Source organism: Leucopleurus acutus (assembly GCF_964270905.1).
Source record: "Leucopleurus acutus genome assembly, chromosome: 8".
Lineage (NCBI taxonomy): Eukaryota > Metazoa > Chordata > Mammalia > Artiodactyla > Delphinidae > Leucopleurus > Leucopleurus acutus.
In genome coordinates, this window is record NC_139151.1 from 108928358 (window position 1) to 108950107 (window position 21750).

A 21750-nucleotide genomic window follows, 5' to 3' on the forward strand; every position below is an offset into this window, starting at 1 on the left:
CAGGGCCCCCACTCCCCCACCACCTGGTCAGAGAGAAGCAACTGCTCCCCTCCCAACCCCGTGGGTCTCCACGGCTGCCAGCCTCGCTCTACGGTAAAAGGACCAGAGGGTCCCTTCCCTAGAATTCCCATTCTGGTATCTCAGCCAGCGCACAGAGCAGCTCCCCAGACACGCGTGGGCGTGTGGACACGTGGACACACGCACGCACACAGGGCCGCTTCCTGGCCTGGTCCCCAGAGCCAGCCGGAGGCCCTGCGGCCAGCTGCGTTACGGCAGCCCGGAAGGACCCATAAGGTCACTTTTTGTCAGTTTTTGCAGCAGGCGTCGGCATGCTGCCCCCATCTGTGGACCAGGACCTTCTCTATTTTCCCCAGGGGTTGGTGCATTTCACACACACATGCAAACGTGTGCACATTCACACACAGGTCACATATGCGAACACACACTCACACGCACGCAAACAGGTGCACAGGCAGCATAACGGCTGCGAAAGGGACTGCGTCCTTCTTCACAAAATCGGGCTCGGGGGCTTCCTGCAGCGGGGGGCCACCCGCATCTCGGTGGCCCCGCCAGGGCTTTGTGCATGCCAAGGGCAGGAGAGGGCAGGACAGCGCCTTCCAGGGTTTGCCGAAGCCAGGCCAGGCCCCTGGGCACTGTGTCCCCCTGATCCTGTGTGCAGAGCCTGGTGGCCGGAGCCCACCCGCTCCCCAGGAATCAGCCAGACCTCGGCCGTGCACGGCGGCCCACCCGACGCCCAGCCTCTACTGAAACACAGCAGCGCAGTGTCTGCCTGAGTTTATTTCGGAAAAGCAGAGAATCGAACAAAGGCTTTTGGAGAATAAATATCTGCAGAGAGAAGGTCAGATTAGGAGGCGAGGAAGCTCAGAGGGTCAATAGAGGGGGTGTATGGACGGTGGAGGCGGGGCCTGGGTGGCCGAGCGCTCCCCGCTCACCCCCGCCCCGGGCCCAGGTCCCTGAGGCCAGAGCGCCGGGCCCTGCGCCAGGGGGGCAGTTCGCACATGGTGTCCTGGCACAGACAGCTGTCGATGTGGGTGTAGGTGTGGTTGAGCCCGCGCCCGTCCGGGCACTGCAGCGTCACCTCCCGCTGGCTGGTGCGCTGCTCCTTGCAACAGGAGCACCTGTGGTCCAGGGACTGGGCCTTGGCCGAGTACCTGCAGAGCAGCCGGGGTGAGGCGCCACTGCCTGCTGGCGCGGACGCAGCCCCCGCCCCCCCCGCGGCCCCCACCAGGGCCACTCGCGGCCTGGGCCTCACATGGCGAAGGTCCCGCAGGATCCCCCCCGCCGCCCCCACCAGGGCCACTCGCGGCCTGGGCCTCACATGGCGAAGGTCCCGCAGGATCCCCCCCGCCGCCCCCACCAGGGCCACTCGCGGCCTGGGCCTCACATGGCGAAGGTCCCGCAGGACCCGGAGCAGTCGTTCATGGTGACCAGCTTGGTGCAGCCGTTGTGCGAAATTTCCCTGACGACAGGGACAGTGGAGCAGGGGACCCTGGTCTCATTGCGAGGGAGGCCTGGGGAGAGGGGGCAGAGGCTCGGGGGGTCTCCACCATCCAGGGCCCTCTCACTCCCCCTCACTGCTTCCTCTCCCCTCCCCAAGCACCCCACCTCGGCCGCCCTCAAGTAAGCTGAGCTCTGTCCTGCTTCTCAGGAAGGGATTCAGGCTTCCTGGGCAGCCCAGGTGATGCCTTTGAACTCAGCGTCCAGCTGAGAGTGGCACAGAGGGGACGGGATTCCCGGGGCACCACCCCCTCGTGCTGTCCTCCCTCCAAGGGGCCCGGGTGGAGCCCGCTGCCAGGCCGCCGCGCCCCGCGCCCCAGGAGCCACCCGCCAGAACTCACATTTCCTGCAGCAGCCATTGGGCATGAGTGTGATGGAGCCCTGGCGGGAAGGAGAAGCAGCTGGGACTCGCAGGCCTCCCCGAGCAGTGACAGCCCCCCGCTTGCCACGGGGGTGCACGCGGCCGTTCCTGCATAAGGGCCCACAGCAGACCCTCCAGGCTGGAGGCTGCTGTCCTGGTGCTGGCGGGCCAGCCGCTCAGGAACATCGGGGACCCCCACTCCCAGCAGTGATGGGCCCGCTCACCGGGAGACAGGTGCTGGGGTCAAAGTCGGGGCAGGTGATGCTGGAGATGGATGAGATGAACTGGCCATGTATCTTCATGCAGCTGAAGAAGGTACAGTTGTTCAGGGGGTCTCTCTTCATGTCCCCGGGCTGTGGGGCAGAGGAGGGTCTGTGGGAGGCCTGGCAGGAGTCCCACCCAGAAAGGCAACTGGAGACACCTGGCAGCTCCCCGAACACCCTGCCGAGTGCAGCCCACAGGCCCGGGGCCACCAGGCCGGTGGCACCCAGGAGGGGCCCAGGGACTACCAGCCTGTAGTCCACAGACAGGTCCACGACCTAACCCGCACATCCCGCAGAGGTGACCTGATCTGGAAAGGGTGTCTTTCAGAGGGAGCTGAGTTAAAGATCTCCAGGTGAGACCATCCTGGATTACCCGGGGCGTGGGGGAGGGACAGGGGGCCAAAATTCCATGGCAGGTGTCCTGATAAGAGACAGGACGTGGACAGCCTTGCAGCCCCGGGGAAGACTCAGCCTTGCCCCGGGCAGGGAAGGACAGGCATGTGCACCTTCAGGACCACGCTCTGGCTGCCGGGCTGGTTGATGACGATGCACTGGGTCTGCTGACACTTCTTGCAACACTCGCCGGGGACGTCCACCAGCTCAAAGCCCTGCAGGACACCCGGGCAGGCTGGCATCGAAAGAGGAAGGGCTGCGCGGGGACGGCGGTGGGCGGGCCGCACTTGTGTGGGCATGGGGTGCTTACGCGGTTGCAGGAGGTGTTGCAAGGCACGTGGGTGCAGGAGATGACGTTGAGCTGCGTGGCATTGTCCCTGCGTTCGGTGCACGTGCAGTTCTGGCACTTGGAGGAGAAGACTGGAGAACCGGGCTTCGGGCACAGGGAGGGAAGGTGAGGCGGGGCCTCCAAGGCACCTCCCCTCCTCCAGGGCACCGCCCCCCATCACCAGCAGTTGAGCTGGGCGCCCCGGGGCCAAGAGCCCCCAGAGCAGGGCCCCTCACCGGGCCAGCCAAGAGCCTGCCAAACCCCATGCCCTCTGTGCACCCGGCCCCACTCCCCGCAGCCTGTCAGGGCTCACCTGGTACTCAGCGTTCTGGAGAACACACACGCCCTTGGGCACTTGGGGGGAAGAAGAGGAACGAAGGTCAGACTGTCCTGCCTGAGCCCACGTGGACGCAGAGCCAGCGGACTGGGCTGGGTGCATCCGCTGGGCAGAACTTGAGCCCCCAGGCAGGGGCCACTTCAGCCCCACACCCCCACCTCCCCATCCCCCCATCACACCACTGCCCAGCCCCAGCCCGGCTGCCCGGCCTAGACCTCCTTCATCCCCCACCCCGGCCCACCTACCACACGAGTAGAAGGGGCAGCACCTCCCAGGGACCATTTTGCTCTTCACCTCTAAGCCCAGCGGGCACGGCGGGGGGTTCTCCCTGCACAGGCTGGTGTTGCATTCTGAAAACGGGGGAGACACCCCAGTGAGCACGGCTGCTAGCTGGCCGAGCCCCGATGCCACCCTGCACAGGGCGGGGGCCTGCAGCAGAGGGACCCGGGGTCTGGACCCCCATGGCCCCACCGACGCCCACCTTCCTGCGGACACGCCCTGAGGCCCCCACCTCCAGAAACCACAGCAGGGCCAGGCCCGCTCCCTGCCCCGCGGACGCCTTACTGCAAGAGGTGATGTTGCAGCAGACGTTGGCGGGGTCGACCTCTGTGACAGTGTAGGTGCCGTGCTCCTTGCACTCCACGCGGGGCCTGGGGTGGCATGTCTTGGGCCTGCAGATGATGCCGCTGCCCCCCTCCAGGCAGATGCAGTCCTTGCAGTCGAACTCAAAGTGCTCCCCAAACTGCAGGGAGGAGGGGCGAACAGGGGGAGAGCAGGCGCCGGTCAGCCTGAGGCAGCACTGCACCCGGCAGCCTGCGGGAAAGCCCGCGCCCTCCCCGCTCTGAGCGCACAAGGCAGGTCCTGGGCCAGGACACTCACATCACAACCGAGACCTGCTCACCAGCGTGTGCACACACAGGCCTGGTGCGGGGCAGACGCGCCACGTGCCTCTGTGGGGCTCACACAGCGTGGAGCTAAAGAGCCAACCACGCGCAGGAGACACGCTCAACACTGCAGACGCCGCCGCAGGTGTAGACAGAGCATGAAATGGCTAGTGGGTGGATCCCCCTGCTAGCTCAGCCTTCCAGGACTTAAATCACTCATTACTCATTATAGCCTCCAAGGGTCCCAGGTTCTAATTCCAACCCATCCCACCTCCCAAAATGCAGGACTCGTGGGACTGTCCAGTCCCAGCACCAAGGGTGTCGGCCTACCTCTCTGGGCACGTTGTCGGGCCCCACGCAGCCTAGGAAGGAAGGAGACAGGCCCCGTGAGCACAGCCCCGTGAGCACAGCCCCAGCACGTGGGAGCTGGCCTCAGCCCCAGGGAGGAGTAGTGGCCTCTGGCAGGCAGCCTACCGCACAGGTCCACGCAGACGTCGAAGCCGGGCGCGTAGCTGGTGGTGCCCTTGGGACAGAAGCAGCCTTCCGCCAGGCGTGGGCTGTTTGCCTGGGTGGGGCTGGGGGGGAGAGCATCATGAGACGGCGAGGGGACAGACTGGACGACCAGCCCCGACACACCGGCCAGGAGCACGGTCAGAGGGACAGCCCACCGCCCCGACGCATCCACGGTGACTGACCTGGACCTGCAGGTGGGCTCCTCCACGGGACCACAGGCCCGGTACTCGCGGTGCGCCGGGCACGTCACCGCTGCGGGGAGGGGGCAGGAACCAGAGTCAGAGGGGGAAAGCCTGTGTCCCCCACCCTAACCCCCAAGTGACATCGTGCCCAACCCCTCCCAAACAGGACCCCACACACCCGCACGGGCTGAGCGTGGCCTCAGCCCCCCGTGCTGTCCCGAGCCAGGAGGAGGGGGCCCAGCCCGCCGGGTGCTGAGCAAGGCGGCTCTCCTGGTGGCCTGTCCCCCCACCCCAGTCTGGCTCCCGGCACAGCGCCCAGCAGAGCCCGGGACGGGGCGGGCAGGCACTCACGGCAGGCCCCGCCGGTGTGGCTCCGCCAGTCGATGCAGATGCCCTTCTGGGCACAGAGGGCAGCGTAGGTCTGCAGGCTGGCACACTCCAGGCCTGAGCCGGGCACGGCGAAGCTGTCGGATGTGCAGCCTTCGTAGTAGTGCCTGGGGGATGCCACGGTGTGGCACCGGGCGAACAGGCTGCGGGTGGAGGGCTGCAGGTCACGGTCTGGCCAGTGCCCCAGCCTCTCTCACAATACCCCCTGCCCAGGACCTCCACCCGGGCTGTCCCCCGGGGCCCGGCTCAGCCTGCACCACCAGACAGGTGCCCGTGGGCTGAGGGTGGGAGCAGAGCGGCGGGGCTGGCCTTGGGGTAGGGGGGCCAGCACTGTGGCCCGAGGATGAGGTGCTGTGCTCGGGCCCGGAGATGGAAGCTTCGTGTCTAAACGGCCACGGGGTGCCAAGACCCCCCTCCAGCAACACCAGCAGGGAACCTCCCAGCCCCGCCTCGCCCACCTCTGGGGACAAGCTGCTCGCTCCCGGGGATGCCAGCTTTGGGAGCGCCCCCTCTCTGTCTAAGCCCAAATACCCCTCCCCAGCATCAGTCCTGGATGCGAACTCTGTCCCGAGTCAACTAGTCTCTACCCAGGATTCAAGCCCAACCGCCCCTGCACCAGCCCAGGAGGCAGGAGAGATGGGGGGGGTCACAAAGGGCACAGGGATGCCTTACGGGCCACTCAGCCCCATGGAAATCAGGAGCCCGAGTCCTGGGCCCCACTGTGACCTCCTTCTGCCTCCCCAGCCCCAGGCTCAGCCCTTGTGGCCTCTTCTCCGCAGACCAGCAGGGGTGCAGCTGGGCCCGGGCCGGGATCACCTGTCCTTGATGAGCTCGCAGAGCGGAGACGGAGAGCGTGTCCCGGTGGTTGTGCTGCTGCCCACCGACGGCCAGGCGGCCGGGCGCTCGGTGGTGAAGCCCCTGTGGGGACACTGCGGCTCCGAGGGGTCGTTCACCACCCAGTGGCCAGCCGCGACCTTGCAGCTGGCAACGGCCTCCCCACCGGGCAGCATGCAGTCATCCGAGGTGCTGTTGGTGCACGTGCCTGTGTCGGCAGGAAGGCCACGTGTCCCTGAGCCAAGCCCAGCCGTCCAGCAGGCTGGGCAAAGCCCCCAGGACCCAGCCCCTCCCAGCCCAGGTCCCTGGTGGCCGGCTGGCCGGGGCCAAGGGCACAGACTAGACTAGGCTCCTATTGGCTTCCCACAGGAGCCCAGCCCAAATAAGGCAGTGGGGGCCTGCACGGCGCTGAGAACCACAGCCGTGGGGGCAGGCACCCGCAGCCAGCCGCAGCCCGGACACCCTCCCTGGGGCAGCGCACGGGGGGCGAGAGGCTCACCACACTGGCCCTTCGTGTTGTTGCCGAACCGGTGGTAGGGCAGCCAGATGGAGAAGGAAAGGCTGTCGTAGGAGATGAGGGCACCCAGCTCAGGGATGTCCACCACATAGTTGATGCCTGACTGGTACACCTGCAGCCCGTACTTTCTATAGGGCAGCGCCACGGCCTGCCTGTTGACCTGCACCTGTGGCCGAGACATCTGGGGTCAGGGAAGGCCAGCAGGGCGGGACGAGCTGTGCCTCCGGAGGCACCTGGGGTCACCCTCCCCCGCCTGTCCTCAGGCTGAGCGCCCAGTGCAGGGATCTCTGCCCGTCCCTCTCCCCCTTCCCTCTTCTGATCCTTGTCCTGACTCGTCTCAGGGGCAAGGTGGCAGGGCCGCTGTCCTCAGAGTCCCCCAGAGACCTGGGGGCCCCCGTGCAGGGGGTAGGACTCCCCAGGCCACGGGAACCAACAACTCCGTGCAGTGTGTTCAGGGCCCCTCCCCACTCACCCCTGTCCTCAGGGAGGGAGCTTCTGCCACAGAGACCTGTGCCCAGGGTGGGTGGCAGGGGCATGAGAGGGGGAGGTCAAGAGGTCCCTGAATGCCTCCAGAGGGCCAGACACAGAAATGTGTCCGCTGAGCACCGCCCTGCCCTCTCCAAGCCTGGCTCTGTGGGAGGAAGCCCAGCCTCCCACCAGCTAAGGGAGCCCACATCAGTGCGCCCCGCCGTGGACACCCTTCCCCAGCCAACGTACCTGCACCCTCATGGGCATCGTGTGCACGGTCTTGATCAGCACCTCCTGGGTCTCATGGCGCACGATGAGTGTGCGGGGGCAGGACACTTGGCTGTCGATGTCGCAGTGCTGGTTGTCGATGTAGACCCCGAAGTTGTCCATGGTGGGAGTGATCTCCTCCACCAGCACGTACGTGCAGTTGCCCTTGTAGCTGTAGTAGAGCCCATCGAAGGTGACGTAGTGCAGGTCCCCCCAGCCCGTGCAGTAGCCTGCAGAGGGAGCTGGGGTGAGCCAGTGCCGAGCCATGGGCTGGGGGCTGGACAGGGACAGGGTCAAGGACAGGGACCAAGGGTCAAGGGTCAGGTGGGAAGGGCAAGCAGAAACTGAGGGAAGCCCCGGAGTCTGGTTCCTGGGGCACGTGGGACATCTGGGCCCCAAGAGTGCCTTCCGCACTCAGCCCGCAGTGGCCAGGCCTCGGTTCCAACTCCAGCTCTGCCCCACCCCCACCCCAGGCCCCTTGGTGGTGGCCATGCTCCACCAGGCAAGCCCCTCTCTTCCCCCCGGACCCCTGGCCTGAGATGGGGAATAAGCAGGAGGCGTGAGAAACTGCTCCAAACATGGGCCTGGCTCTCCGCGGGTGCTCAGCCATCAAAGCCATCACGACAGCCTGGGGTCTGCAGCCCCCACACACACAGTGGGGAGCAGGTGGGGTGGGTCTCTGCGGCGTCGGGCTTACAGTCACACTCCCAGTGCCAGCAGCACTTGTCGGGGTCCTCGACGCGCACAGGCATGAGGCCGTTGGAGCAGGTGGGCATGGGTGGGGGGTCGCACTTCACCTCCACGAGCTCCACGGTGTTGTTGTACTTGCAGATGGCCATGGTGCAGTTACACAGCCACCAGGTCTCGTTCTCCTGCAGGTGGGGAGGGCACAGGGTCAGCGGCACCAGCCTGGCACCCAGGTTCACACAGGAGGGGTGGGCCGTGCAGGCGAGGCCCCAGGTGAGCACCTAAGAGCCCTGCCCAGGAGGCTGAAGGCGAAGGGCAACCCCGTCCAGGAGGGCAGCCAGCCACCTCACTACAGCAAGGGGCGCGTGGGAGAGAAGGTAGGAGGGCCACAGCAGACCCTGAGCCCAGCAAGCTGCCTAAAGCCTTCGCCCAACTGGGGATGTGGGGCATAGGGGCAGGGGCATGACCAGCAGAAAGGTAGCGCCTGGGGCTTTGGATGCCCAGGTAGTGGGGGGGTGTGCCCGAGGGGACAAAAGCCACCCACAGACACAGACCTGTCTGGGAGGATCGAAGTCCAGGCACGCAGGGGGCTTGGTGGTGGGCGGCACACTGGATGTCATGAATGGCTGGGTGGTGGGTGTGGATGGGCAGGACCAGTTGAAGATCTCAAGGGTGCAGTTCAGCGAGCAGTTCACGTAATAGCAGGTGTCCCCATGTGTGCTGTTGTACACTAGCTCACCTGCAAGGGGAAAGAACCAGTCCTTACCCCAACCACACAGGGCTGGCCACCAGAGTACCCAGGCGGGTCCCCACAGAGGCCACGAGAGAGAAGTCCACACCACCCTCACTCAGCCCTGATTTGTGGTGGCAGCACACGGGGCTGGCCATGGAGACATCCGCCCGTGCTGGCATCCAGCTTCCCAAGCAAGCGTCCAGTTTAGACCTTCAACTGACCCCTGGGCGCTGGGAACGCAAAGTCCCGCCAGCCTGCATTGCCTGAGTCAGAATGAAAAGCTTGGATACCTGGGGCATAGTACGTGTCATTTAAATAGCAGCATATCTTCTGGGGCTTGGTGGTGACTGAGACGATGCTCGTGGTGATGTGGGGTGAGGTTAATGGGATCACCGTAGGGGTGGTCACACTGGAGGTCAAGGTGCTGGTGGTCTGTGGCGTGGGTGGCATGGTCGACAAGTGTCCTATTGGTGTGGAAGTTCCCATGGAAGTCGTTGACACAGTCGCGGGAGTGGGTGTGGGTGTGGAAGGGGGGCCTGTGGTGGATGAAGGGGGCCCAGTCGTGGTTCCATGGGTGGGAGTGGTCTTCGAAGAGGTGGGACCCGAGGTTGGCGAGCCTGTAAGAATGGAGGGTGCAGTCAGGGCTGAGGGCGTCCACCCATCGTAGATGCACAGGCAGCCTGGTGGCAAGTGCATGTGGGCAGCTCACTCGAAGGACGTGATACCTGGCGTGGGAGGCCTCACATCCATTTCCCCAGCCCTCAGTCTCAGGGTTGAGCAGAGTGTCAGGGCCCACAGTCTATGGTGTATGTAACAGGGGGGCCACGGGGGTGAGGCACCAGCTCCAGGCAGCACAAGAGCCACAGGACATTGGTCCATCAAGAGAGGCTGACCAGCTGCCCTGCAAAGCCCCAGGGAGAAGTGCAGCTGGAAGAGGGGGGACAGAGGGAGGGTCTCCCATGGCACCTGACTGGCAGCCTCTACTCCCCATGAGGCCACACATGCCTCGGTGGTCTCCCCTCAGGATGGCTTTGCCCACGTAGCCCATCTTACAGCCATAGGCTGAGGGATGTGGGCCACAGGCAGCCATGCCCAAGGAGAGACGTACTGTGGGGTCAGCAGCTTCCTGAACACTCAGCATCGGGACTTGGGGGGCAGGAGAGGCAGGCGAGCCCTCCTGGAGCCTTCTTGGGGACCGCTCTCACTGGGTAGGGTGGGGGGCACCTGTCTCAAGTTCCAAGAGTTGTAAAGCTCCCCTGGCGGGAGAAGGAATGGTAAGCGCATCACCAATAACCACACAAGTTCCATGGTCTCTGTGTACCTGGAGGGGTGGTGCCAGGTGTAGGTGGAGAGGGCGTGGTTCCTTCTGTTGTAGTGATGGCTGATTCTGTCGACGCTGGGGTCTGTGGTGTGCTATATGTCTCCACAATTGTTGAGGCAGTGGTCACAAGCGTGGTAGATTCCATGGAAGAGGGATAGGTGGACTGGGAGGTTGGAGGGGAAGACGTAGGAAGAGATTTTGATGTGCTGCTGGTAGTGCTAATGTTGGGAGGTGGGGTTGGAGTCTCTGTGGATGTGGCAGTGGTCGGGGAGGGGATTTCTGTGGTGGTGGATGCTGGAGTTGGGGCCTCTGTTATGGTGGGTGTAGATGTTGGAGTCTCGGTGGAGGTGGTGCTAATGGTGAGGGTCGGAGTGGGAGTCACCGTGGAGCTGGTGGTCAGTGGTGGTGTTGGGGTCACTGTGGTGGTGGTTATTGGTGTTGGGGTCTCAGTGGTTGTGATAGTGGTGGGGATTGTCTCTGTAGTGGCGGTGGTCGGAGTTGGAGTCCCAGTTGAAGTGGTGGTGGGTGTTGTGGTTGGGCTCTCTGTAGTGGTTGGAGTTGGAGTCCCTGTTGAGGTGGTGCTGGGAGTCAGAGTTGGAGTCCCAGTTGAAGTGGTGGTGGGTGTTGTGCTTGGGGTCTCTGTAGTGGTCGGAGTTGGAATCTCTGTTGTGGTTGTGCTGGGGGTCGGAGTTGGAGTCCCAGTTGAAGTGGTGGTGGGTGTTGTGGTTGGGGTCTCACTGGTGGTTGGAGTTGGAGTCCGTATTGTGGTTGTGGTGGGAGTTGGAGTTGCAGTCCCAGTGGAAGTGGTGGTGGGTGTTGTGGTTAGGGTCTCTGTAGTGCTTGGAGTCTCTGTTGTGGTTGTGCTGAGGGTCGGAGTTGGAGTCCCAGTTGAAGTGGTGGTGGGTGCTGTGGGTGGGATCTCTGTAGTGGTCGGAGTTGGAGTCTCTGTTAAGGTTGTGGTGGGGGTCGCAGTTGGAGTCCCAGTTGAAGTGGTGATGGATGTTGTGGCTGGGTTCTCTGTAGTGGTCGGAGTTGGAATCTCTGTTGTGGTTGTGATGGGGGTCGCAGTTGGAGTCCCAGTTGAAGTGGTGGTGGGTGTTGTGGTTGGGGTCTCTGTAGTGGTCGGAGTTGGAATCTCTGTTGTGGTTGTGATGGGGGTCGCAGTTGGAGTCCCAGTTGAAGTGGTGGTGGGTGTTGTGGTTGCGGTCTCTGTAGTGGGTGGAGTTGGAATCTCTGTTGTGGTTGTGGTGGGGTTCGGAGTTGGAGTCCCAGTTGAAGTGGTGGTAGGTGCTGTGGTTGGGGTCTCACTAGTGGTCGGAGTTGGAGTCCCTATTGTGATTGTGGTGGGGGTTGGAGTCGGAGTCCCAATTGAAGAGGTGGTGGGTGTTGTGGTTAGGGTCTCTGTAGTGCTTGGAGTCTCTGTTGTGGTTGTGCTGAGGGTCGGAGTTGGAGTCCCAGTTGAAGTGGTGGTGGGTGTTGTGGTTGGGGTCTCTGTAGTTATCGGAGTTGGAATCTCTGTTGTGGTTGTGATGGGGGTCGCAGTTGGAGTCCCAGTTGAAGTGGTGGTGGGTGTTGTGGTTGGGGTCTCTGTAGTGATCGGAGTTGGAATCTCTGTTGTGGTTGTGCTGGGTGTCAGAGTTGGAGTCCCAGTTGAAGTGGTGGTGGGTGTTGTGGTTGGGGTCTCACTAGTGGTTGGAGTTGGAGTCCCTATTGTGGTTGTGGTGGGAGTTGGAGTTGCAGTCCCAGTGGAAGTGGTGGTGGGTGTTGTGGTTAGGGTCTCTGTAGTGCTTGGAGTCTCTGTTGTGGTTGTGCTGAGGGTCGGAGTTGGAGTCCCAGTTGAAGTGGTGGTGGGTGCTGTGGGTGGGATCTCTGTAGTGGTTGGAGTTGGAGTCTCTGTTAAGGTTGTGGTGGGGGTCGCAGTTGGAGTCCCAGTTGAAGTGGTGATGGATGTTGTGGCTAGGGTCTCTGTAGTGGTCGGAGTTGGAATCTCTGTTGTGGTTGTTATGGGGGTCGCAGTTGGAGTCCCAGTTGAAGTGGTGGTGGGTGTTGTGGTTGGGGTCTCTGTAGTGATCGGAGTTGGAATCTCTGTTGTGGTTGTGATGGGGGTCGGAGTTGGAGTCCCAGTTGAAGTGGTGGTGGGTGTTGTGGTTGCTGTCTCTGTAGTGGGTGGAGTTGGAATCTCTGTTGATGTTGTGCTGGGTGTCGGAGTTGGAGTCCCAGTTGAAGTGGTGGTGGGTGTCGTGGTTGGGGTCTCCATACTGGTTGGGGTTGGAATCTCTGTTGTGGTTGTCGTGGGGGTCGGAGTTGGAGTCCCAGTTGAAGTGGTGGTGGGTGTTGTGGTTGCGGTCTCCGTAGTGGTCGGAGTTGGAATCTCTGTTGTGGTTGTGCTGTGCGTCGTGGTTGGAGTCCCAGTTGAAGTAGTGGTGGGTGCTGTGGTCAGGGTCCCTGTAGTGGTCGGGGTTGGAATATGTGTTGTGATTGTGGTGGGAGTCGGAGTTGGAGTCCCAGCTGAAGTGGTGGTCGGTGTTGTGGTTGGGGTCTCTGTAGTGATCAGAGTTGGAGTCTCTCTTGTAGTTGTGGCGGGGGTCGGAGTTGGAGTCCCTGTTGTTGTGGTGGTGGGTGTTGTGGTTGCGGTCTCCGTAGTGGTTGGAGTTGGAGTCACTGTTGAGGTGGTGCTGGGGGTCAGAGTTGGAGTCCCAGTTGAAGTGGTGGTAGGTGCTGTGGTTGGGGTCTCACTAGTGGTTGGAGTTGGAGTCCCTATTGTGGTTGTGGTGGGAGTTGGAGTTGCAGTCCCAATTGAAGTGGTGGTGGGTGTTGTGGTTAGGGTCTCTGTAGTGCTTGGAGTCTCTGTTGTGGTTGTGCTGAGGGTCGGAGTTGGAGTCCCAGTTGAAGTGGTGGTGGGTGTTGTGTGTGGGATCTCTGTAGTGGTCGGAGTTGGAGTCTCTGTTAAGGTTGTGGTGGGGGTCGCATTTGGAGTCCCAGTTGAAGTGGTGGTGGGTGTTGTGGTTGCGGTCTCTGTAGTGGGTGGAGTTGGAATTTCTGTTGATGTTGTGCTGGGTGTCGGAGTTGGAGTCCCAGTTGAAGTGGTGGTGGGTGTTGTGGTTGGGGTCTCTGTAGTGATCGGAGTTGAAATCTCTGTTGGGGTTGTGCTGTGGGTCGTGGTTGGAGTCCCAGTTGAAGTAGTGGTGGGTGCTGTGGTCAGGGTCCCTGTAGTGGTCGGGGTTGGAATCTCTGTTGTGGTTGTGCTGTGCGTCGTGGTTGGAGTCCCAGTTGAAGTGGTGGTGGGTGTTGTGGTTAGGGTCTCTGTAGTGGTCAGAGTTGGAATCTCTGTTGTGGTTGTGGTGGGGGTCGGAGTTGGAGTCCCAGTTGAAGTGGTGGTAGGTGCTGTGGTTGGGGTCTCTCTAGTGGCTGGAGTTGGAGTCCCTATTGTTGTTGTGATGGGAGTTGGAGTTGCAGTCCCAGTTGAAGTGGTGGTGGGTGTTGTGGTTAGGGTCTCTGTAGTGCTTGGAGTCTCCTTTGTGGTTGTGATGGGGGTCGGAGTTGGAGTCCCAGTTGAAGTGGTGGTGGGTGTTGTGGGTGGGATCTCTGTAGTGGTCAGAGTTGGAGTCTCTGTTAAGGTTGTGGTGGGGGTCGCAGTTGGAGTCCCAGTTGAAGTGGTGATGGATGTTGTGGCTGGGGTCTCTGTAGTGGTCGGAGTTGGAATCTCTGTTGTGGTTGTGATGGGGGTCGCGGTTGGAGTCCCAGTTGAAGTGGTGGTGGGTGTTGTGGTTGGGGTCTCTGTAGTGGTCGGGGTTGGAATCTCTGTTGTGGTTGTGATGGGGGTCGCAGTTGGAGTCCCAGTTGAAGTGGTGGTGGGTGTTGTGGTTGCGGTCTCTGTAGTGGGTGGAGTTGGAATCTCTGTTGTGGTTGTGGTGGGGGTCGGAGTTGGAGTCCCAGTTGAAGTGGTGGTAGGTGCTGTGGTTGGGGTCTCACTAGTGGTCGGAGTTGGAGTCCCTATTGTGATTGTGGTGGGGGTTGGAGTCGGAGTCCCAATTGAAGAGGTGGTGGGTGTTGTGGTTAGGGTCTCTGTAGTGCTTGGAGTCTCTGTTGTGGTTGTGCTGAGGGTCGGAGTTGGAGTCCCAGTTGAAGTGGTGGTGGGTGTTGTGGTTGGGGTCTCTGTAGTGATCGGAGTTGGAATCTCTGTTGTGGTTGTGGTGGGAGTTGGAGTTGGAGTCCCAGTTGAAGTGGTGGTGGGTGTTGTGGTTAGGGTCTCTGTAGTGCTTGGAGTCCCTATTGTGGTTGTGCTGAGGGTCGGAGTTGGAGTCCCAGTTGAAGTGGTGGTGGGTGTTGTAGTTGGGATCTCTGGAGTGGTCGCAGTTGGAGTCTCTGTTGAGGTTGTGCTGGGGGTCGGAGCTGGAGTCCCAGTTGAACTGGTGGTGGGTGTTGTGGTTGGGCTCTCTGTAGTGGTCGGAGTTGGAGTCCTTATTGTGGTTGTGGTGGGGGTCCGACTTGGAGTCCCAGTTGAAGTGGTGGTGGGTGTTTTGGTTGGGGTCTCTGTAGTGGTCGCAGTTGGAGTCTCTGTTGAGGTTGTGGTGGGGGTCGGAGTTGGAGTCCCAGTTGCAGTGGTGGTGGGTGTTGTGATTGGGCTCTCAGTTGTGGTTGGAGTTGGAGTGCTTATTGTGGTTGTGGTCGGGGTTGGACTTGGAGTCCCAGTTGAAGTGGTGGTGGGTGTTGTGGTTGGGGTCTCTGTAGTGGTCAGAGTTGGAGTCCCTATTGTGGTTGTGGTGGGAGTTGGAGTTGCAGTCCCCGTTGAAGTGGTGGTGGGTGTTGTGGTTGGGGTCTCTGTAGTGGTCGGAGTCGGAATCTCTGTTGTGGTTGTGCTGGGGGTCGCAGTTGCAGTCCCCGTTGAAGTGGTGGTGGGTGTTGTGGTTGGGGTCTCTGTAGTGGTCGGAGTCGGAATCTCTGTTGTGGTTGTGGTGGGGGTTGGAGTTGGAGTCCCAGTTGAAGTGGTGGTAGGTGTTGTGGTTGCGGTCTCACTAGTGGTCGGAGTTGGAGTCCCTATTGTGGTTGTGGTGGGGGTTGGACTCGGAGTCCCACGTGAAGTAGTGGTGGGTGTTGTGGTTCGGGTCTCTGTAGTGGTCGGATTTGGAATCTCTGTTGTGGTTGTGCTGGGGGTCGCAGTTGGAGTCCCAGTTGAAGTCGTGGTGGGTGTTGTGGTTGGGGTCTCTGTAGTGGTCGGAGTTGGAATCTCTGTTGTTGCTGTTGTGGGGTTCGGAGTTGGAGTCCCAGTTGTAGTGGTGGTGGGTGTTGTAGTTGGGATCTCTGGAGTGGTCGCAGTTGGAGTCTCTGTTGAGGTTGTGATGGGGGTCGGAGCTGGAGTCCCAGTTGAAGTGGTGGTGGGTGTTGTGGTTGGGGTCTCACTAGTGGTTGGAGTTGGAGTCCCTATTGTGGTTGTGGTGGGAGTTGGAGTTGGAGTCCCAGTTGAAGTGGTGGTGGGTGTTGTGGTTAGGGTCTCTGTAGTGCTTGGAGTCCCTATTGTGGTTGTGCTGGGGGTCGGAGTTGGAGTCCCAGTGGAAGTGGTGGTGGGTGTTGTGGTTGGGGTCTCCGTAGTGGTCGGAGTTGGAGCCTCTGTTGCAGTTGTGGTGGGGGTTGAAGTTGGAGTCCCAGTGGAAGTGGTGGTGGGTGTTGTGTTCGGGGTCTCTGTAGTGGTCGGAATTGGAGTCTCTGTTGAGGTGGTGCTGGGGGTCGGAGTTGGAGTCCCAGGTGAAGTTGTGGTGGGCGTCGTGATCGTGTTTGTGCGACACTCATCCGTCACCAGGCAACAATAGACGCGTATCTCGTAGTCATAGCAGACTTCAAAAGGTCCTTTTCCAAACTGGTCTTCGTTCTTGCAGATGAACCCGAAGGAGACATTGCACTGAGCCTCCTGGCCCAGCTCCTCCCATCTGAGGTGCGGCTGTATGGCCACCCTGCACTCGATATCCTTGGGGGCCCTGCAGACATGGTTGAATGTCTCTCGGTCTCCACCATCACTGCCGATTCTGGGATGGTTATCGTTGATCCAGTCGGACCAGGAGCAGCATAGCCCTAGGCGAGCAAGACGCAGCGCTGGTCAGCCAGGCTGGGGCGTGCCTTTTGGGAGATCTGTGGGACTCGGAGAACCGAGACCCCTGGGACCAGCTGTCCCCATCATCACCAAAGGGTGCAGTGTTGGCTCTGAGGCTCTAAGCTGAGCCCTAACTTCCACCCTCCACTTCTCCCCTCCTTCTGCAGCTAAAAACCCAAGACCCCAATGCCATGCCAGTGACAGACCCAGGCCTCAGAGCGCCAGCCTAGCGCCCCTTCCTCAGCTACCTTCAAATCCTTATGTCAAACCAATAAATAAGGAAAGGGCCACCCAGTCCAGCGAAGAAGCGTGCCGGCAGGGACTTGGTCTGGACTCTTGACCAATGTTTTCACCCTGAGCTGGTCAGGTCCCCTGCACGTGTCCCTGGGCTCAGCAAATCGGGAATCAAGTCACCAAAATACAGCATCTTCAGTCCGCGAGCCGCTGGTCCAGCCCACCCAGCCCAGCCCCGTGTCTGGGTCTCGAGGGAGGCGCCCAGCAGTTTTCTGCAGGTCCTCGCCCTGTATCATTGGGAACGCCGTCAACGTGACTTACTCTGAGTTGTTGAAGAGGGAGATGGCACTGCAGTAAAATGGGGGGAAAGAGAATGTCATTCTATGGCTCTGAGGTTTTTCAAACCTTTTAATTTTACCGGTTTCTTTTCCCAGTGGCTGGCGGCTGGCGGCTCGTTCAGCAGTAGCTGCAATTTCAGCCCGAGCAAATGCACAGGGACTAGAGGGTGTCTCTCTGCCTCCTCTAACCCTTAGGGGTAGTTTCCTGCGGGTCTGGGGAGACGGCCCCGAGTCGCCATCACTGCAATCTGGGCTCAGGGGTGTGGTCAAGATGCTGGGAGGCGGGGGACACTCCCTGAGTTGAGAGGCATGTCGGCATCACACCCATCTACCTAGAAAGGCCACCCTGCTGGGATCAGGGGAAGACCTTACCTGTACTGGCGGTCAGAGTGGTGCTCGTGGTGGTGGAGGGGGTGATGAGGGAGACAGAGGTGGTGGTGGCGGGTGTTGAGGGGGACGAGGGTGGTGGGGTGGGCTCGCATATGCCGAAGTGCTCCTCCACCGTCCCGTTGGGGCCACAGGTCACCCAGTAGCAGAAGGGGCTGTCCTCCTTAGAGGTGACATTCTTCCCTGGGGGGAGGCCAACGTCAACATGTCAGGAACAAGACAGAGACACACAAGGCCTTCCTCTGTCTGTCCCAATAAGGGGAAGACTGGTTTCCCCCACCTCCAACCACTGGCAAACCAGTGCCCGTCAGGACCCCATTCCCAGAATCCTAAGCGGTGCCCATCGGGACACAGAAGCTACACCACAGATGGGGCATCTGCTCCCCATCAGGAGAAATACAAACATTTCAGGTGAGCCCGAGGGGCTGCTGCGAATCAGAGGCACATCTGAGCTGGGAGCCCCAGGGAAGCCACACGGAAGATAAGGGGGAGGGGGAGGGCCAGGAGGACAGTCCAGGGGCGGGCAGCTTACCTACTTCTGGCTGGCAGACAACTTGCGAGGAGTTGTTACACACACTGAAAAGCAAGAGCAAGGCTGCAGGCCCGAGGAAACACTGGCCTCTCCCAGCCGCCTCTGCCGCCGGCCCAAAGCCTCAGGGCGCTACCCCAAAGGCTGAGTCCAGGAGCCCCCGCCTGGGTTCCCACTGTGGGCAGAGAGGGGACGAGGCAAGGGGAGCAGAAGGAAGGAGGGCCCACTTCTCCCCTTCCCGTGTTTCCTGTGTGCGAGCGGCCATGTGTCCACATGTGTGTACATGAACAACACTGTGTGCCAGTGTGTGTGCGTGGATGTGGGTGCGTGTGTACGTGTGCACTGATCTCCCCCGGGGCCCCTGCGATGTCAGCTTAGATACCAAGAGTGGCAGATCTGCTCCGTGGGCACAGACTCTCCGGGTGCGTAGTGAGTGCCATTGACATAGCAACCACATTTGTCCCGTGTGACACACTTCTTCAGGTCCTCGTCGTAGATGGGACTTTCCTTAGGGCACCGGGGGTAGCAACCTGGTGGGCACAGGGCACTGGGCTTGGACCGGCACAGAGGACCCCACATCCACAGACCCTACCCATCTTCCCCACCCTGGCAGGTCCTCTTCTCCAGATGTCCTCTGGGAAGGCAGGGGCCTGGACACCGCCCCCTTCCTGGGGCCCTGACACGGCCCTGTGGCCAAAGGGACAGCCAGACCCCGCCCAGCCTCCTGGGGGGCACGCCCACTGCTCCCTCCCCAGATCTCCGTGTTTGGGCTCACAGACGCTGCAGAGGACTCCCTAGCCCCCACCTCGCCCTCTTCTGCTCTTTCCCCACAGCAGCTTCGCCCCCGACCTCACACGGTCTCCTGACCTTACGTGGCGTGTTAAGCTGCCCCTTTTCTGCCTCTCTCCTCTAGGGCGGGGTCTCGACTCAGGCTCCCAGCCCCCTGTCAGCGCGGCGAGCCTGGCCCACCCTGGCACGCAGGGTCCCGGGCCCCACAGGGCGCCTCACCCTCCAGGTGGGACACGGAGATGTTGGAGTGAACGCCGCTGATCGTCCTGCACGTCTCAAAGCTGTGGGTCCCGCAGGGTTCGTAGTGCCACTGACACTCGTTCGGGGGGTTGTAGTAGTCACAGAATATGGCTGGGGGAGGGGGGAGGGGGGTCAGGCTCGGGGAGGGCCGAGGCCGGGCGGGGGAGGCGGGGGGGGGGTCACAAACACCCCATCCCCCGGCGCAGCAGCCTCCGGCCCGCCACACTGGCACCCCAGGCCCAGGACAGGCGGGCACTCACGGCACAGCTCGGGCGTCCTCCAGAACACGCAGGCCCCCTCCTTGGTGCACTCCTGGGCGTAGGCGGCCACAGCAGAGCAGAAACACTCACAGTCCCCGCCCGTGTCGCAGGAGCACGAGTCGTGGACACAGGCTTCGTAGAAGGGCTTGGGGTCCACCTAGGGGAGGAGCCTCCATGTGCCCGGTGTCTACACCGCCCTCATGCGGACAGGCCTTCCCCTGTGGCCCAGGAAGCTCGGGACCCCAAGGCCGACTCTGCGCCCGGGACAGGGTGTGGTCACCCAGCCCTAGCCCCCCAGTGGGGCTGGCAGGGGAGGTCCAGCAACGGTTGCCCAACCCTGCCCACCTCCCCCCACCACTGCCGGGAGCTAAGGGCCATCTGGGCCTCAGGGGCTTGTGTCCTTTCTCCCTCCCTGGAAGGTCCAGAGGCCGGGGGTCCAACCAGGGGTCTCAGAGGGAAGGCTGGACCTCTGGTCACGTGTCCAAAGGACACAGAAGGTGGAGCTGAAGCTGGAGAACAGATGGCACAGGCTGACGCAGCCCCGCCCTCGGCCCCGCCCTCGCCCACTCCCCGCCCACCTTGCTGTGGCAGACCCCGAAGACCGGGCCCTTGATGATGCTGCACTGCTTCTCGGCCCAGGAGAGGCGGTGCGGCCTCAGGACGCATGGCTCGGGGGTGGCGCTCACGTCCGGACAGGTGGGGGCCTCCTTCCAGCTGTTCCCAAAGTCCAGCTCACTCTCCACCACCATGTGGTCCCGCGTGGTGAAGTCGTTGCTGGATCGCTGGTCAAAGTTCCCACACAGGCCACACACAGTGCCCTGCAGAGACAAGCCGGCCGGGGGCTTGACCAGGGGGCTCGCAGGCGGGAGGGGCTGGCCGCTCACGAGCCTGGGGCCCCGGGGGGAGCACAGGCACGGACTGGCTGGCGGGCAGGCGGCTGCGCACCTTGTAGGAGGGGGCAAGCTTGATGAAGACGCTGGTCCTCTTGTCCCAGATGACGAGGATGCCGACGCTAGCCTCCACCACCAGGTACTGGCCCACTTCCCGCGTGGTGTAGGCCACATGGTGGCCCACGTCACGCTGTATCACCATGCAGTGTTTGTCCTCCAGCTTTAGCTCCGTCCTCTGTGCCCAGGGGAGAGGCCCCGTCACTGGCCAGGTCTGAGGGTCCCCAAGGGACCATGCGTGCCCAGGGGAAGGCAGCACTCACCCCCAGGAAGATCTTGATGGCCTTGGAGCAGGTGACGCCCGTGGTGCCACAGGGGACATTCTCGGTGGTGACACTGAAGGAGCCCAGTGAGGAGTTCTGGCCACAGTAGTCCTGGGGGCCCACGGGCACGTGAGCCAGGCCGGCCCGGCCATGAGGGTCCTGGGCACCTCCCCCCAGCTGGACCTGGTCGAGCCTCAGCCCCTCATCTGTTGAGAGGGGCCTTAACCCCCCAAACACACACGCCCCTCTGCACCCCACACCCCCGGAACCCACGGGAGGGTCATGGAATGGGAGGGCCACGGAAGGGCTCCCGTCCCGCCCCAGACCCCTCCACTCGGAGCCTCCTCACTGGTCTGGAGCAGCCCAGGGCCAGCAGCGCAGGGGCCACGAAGCAGCGGCAGGCTCTGGCCATGCCCTCGGCCTCACCTGAACGGCCACGTAGGAGCAGTGTCCATCGAAGTCATAGTACTTCCCATCGAAGGTGATGTGGTGGCTGTTCCCATAGATGGCACAGGTGCCGTGGCACACGGACTGGGTGCATGCCCAGCGCCCTTTCTGGCAGGTGCTGAGGAGAGCGAGATGGGGGGCCTGGAGGGGCTGCAGGGGCCCAGGTCCCCCACCCCTGCTCAGCGTGTACCCTGGCGCTGTGCGGAAAGCCCTCCAGCAGCTCACAGAGCACACCTCCAGGCCCTCCTATCCCAGCGCCCACCCAGGCCAGGGCCCTGCAGACCCCGGCCAGCCCCGCGGAGGAGACCCCCGTGGAGGAGGCCTGTGGTCCAGGGCCGGCTCCCCACGGAGCGCTTGGGGGTCGGGGGCCAGGGTGCTTACCAGGTGTTGCAGTCCACCCTGATCTTGTCCCCGGGGGAGTACAGGTCCTTGTTGTGCACACACGGGCACGCCTCCTCCACCACGCAGCCACCCCGGCCATCGTCAATCAGCCCTTCGGGGCACACGCAGCCGCTGCTGCACTCCATCTGGTACTGGTGGGCGGTTGGAGAGCGGGTTCGGGGATCAGGTGCCGGGCCCAGGGTGGCCGGCCCCTCTTCTGTTGCTGCAGACACCCCTCTTGCCCTGCCCCCCCACCCTCTGACGCTTGACGCCTCTCCCTGGTCCAGCCTCCGGAGCCCTGCCCCCGGGCTCACCACTGGGCTGGGAGATGGGGGAGAGCAGCCTGCCAGGGGCCCCTACACTGGTCCCTGTGCCCTCAGCGGTCTGGGTGGGGACCCACAGGTGGTCACCTCCCCCGAGGAACGGGGAGGGCCGGCGAAGCGCATGTGTCCAGAGGACCTAGGGCCCAGAACCGCAGGACCGGCCGTACGGGAGCCCGCCTGCACCCCCGTCCACAGCGCCCCCACCCAGCACGCACGTAGCCGGCAGCCAGCGTCTGGCAGCTGACGGGCCTGGGGTTCCGGGTGGCCAGCGCCGTCCGGTTGTTGCAGTCGACATGGATCTTCGGGGCCGGGCAGCCTGCGGGACGGAAGGGGCCACATCAGCTCAGGTGAAGTTGGGTGCAGGGCTCGCGCAGGCGATGGAGGGGGAGCAGGTTGGGGGGCGGCAGGCCATGCACAGGGCAGCAGCCACTTACGCTGGTAGGGCTGCTTGACCTGCAGGCAGTGCAGCCTCCCGTTCTGGCAAACGCTGTGAGGGAGAGGTGGGGGGTGAATGGGGCCCTTCGGGGGCGGGCC

The 21750-nt window shown here is 62.5% G+C and overlaps 1 protein-coding gene across 1 annotated transcript in view; it reads right to left on the reverse strand.

Moving 5' to 3' along the window:
- Positions 1–949: 949 nt before the first annotated feature.
- LOC309965540 (mucin-2-like) overlaps positions 950–21750 on the reverse strand; it is a gene marked incomplete at both ends in the record, with an annotated part of 28048 nt that continues 7247 nt past the window's right edge. Inside the window, 37 exons of the mRNA XM_082845049.1 lie at positions 950–1172; positions 1406–1532; positions 1860–1899; positions 2104–2232; positions 2649–2750; positions 2846–2968; positions 3177–3217; positions 3446–3550; positions 3765–3942; positions 4415–4446; positions 4559–4649; positions 4770–4849; positions 5131–5309; positions 5983–6208; positions 6500–6683; positions 7235–7482; positions 7950–8124; positions 8494–8678; positions 8963–9019; positions 9066–9289; positions 9674–9734; positions 9994–15008; positions 15070–15345; positions 15394–15696; positions 15777–16059; positions 17023–17220; positions 17570–17613; positions 17949–18096; positions 18575–18706; positions 18856–19012; positions 19434–19673; positions 19801–19980; positions 20066–20176; positions 20492–20630; positions 20894–21045; positions 21432–21532; positions 21651–21703. Coding sequence (XP_082701175.1) covers positions 950–1172; positions 1406–1532; positions 1860–1899; positions 2104–2232; positions 2649–2750; positions 2846–2968; positions 3177–3217; positions 3446–3550; positions 3765–3942; positions 4415–4446; positions 4559–4649; positions 4770–4849; positions 5131–5309; positions 5983–6208; positions 6500–6683; positions 7235–7482; positions 7950–8124; positions 8494–8678; positions 8963–9019; positions 9066–9289; positions 9674–9734; positions 9994–15008; positions 15070–15345; positions 15394–15696; positions 15777–16059; positions 17023–17220; positions 17570–17613; positions 17949–18096; positions 18575–18706; positions 18856–19012; positions 19434–19673; positions 19801–19980; positions 20066–20176; positions 20492–20630; positions 20894–21045; positions 21432–21532; positions 21651–21703 — 10342 coding nt within the window. The remainder of the gene's footprint in view (positions 1173–1405; positions 1533–1859; positions 1900–2103; positions 2233–2648; positions 2751–2845; positions 2969–3176; positions 3218–3445; positions 3551–3764; positions 3943–4414; positions 4447–4558; positions 4650–4769; positions 4850–5130; positions 5310–5982; positions 6209–6499; positions 6684–7234; positions 7483–7949; positions 8125–8493; positions 8679–8962; positions 9020–9065; positions 9290–9673; positions 9735–9993; positions 15009–15069; positions 15346–15393; positions 15697–15776; positions 16060–17022; positions 17221–17569; positions 17614–17948; positions 18097–18574; positions 18707–18855; positions 19013–19433; positions 19674–19800; positions 19981–20065; positions 20177–20491; positions 20631–20893; positions 21046–21431; positions 21533–21650; positions 21704–21750) is intronic.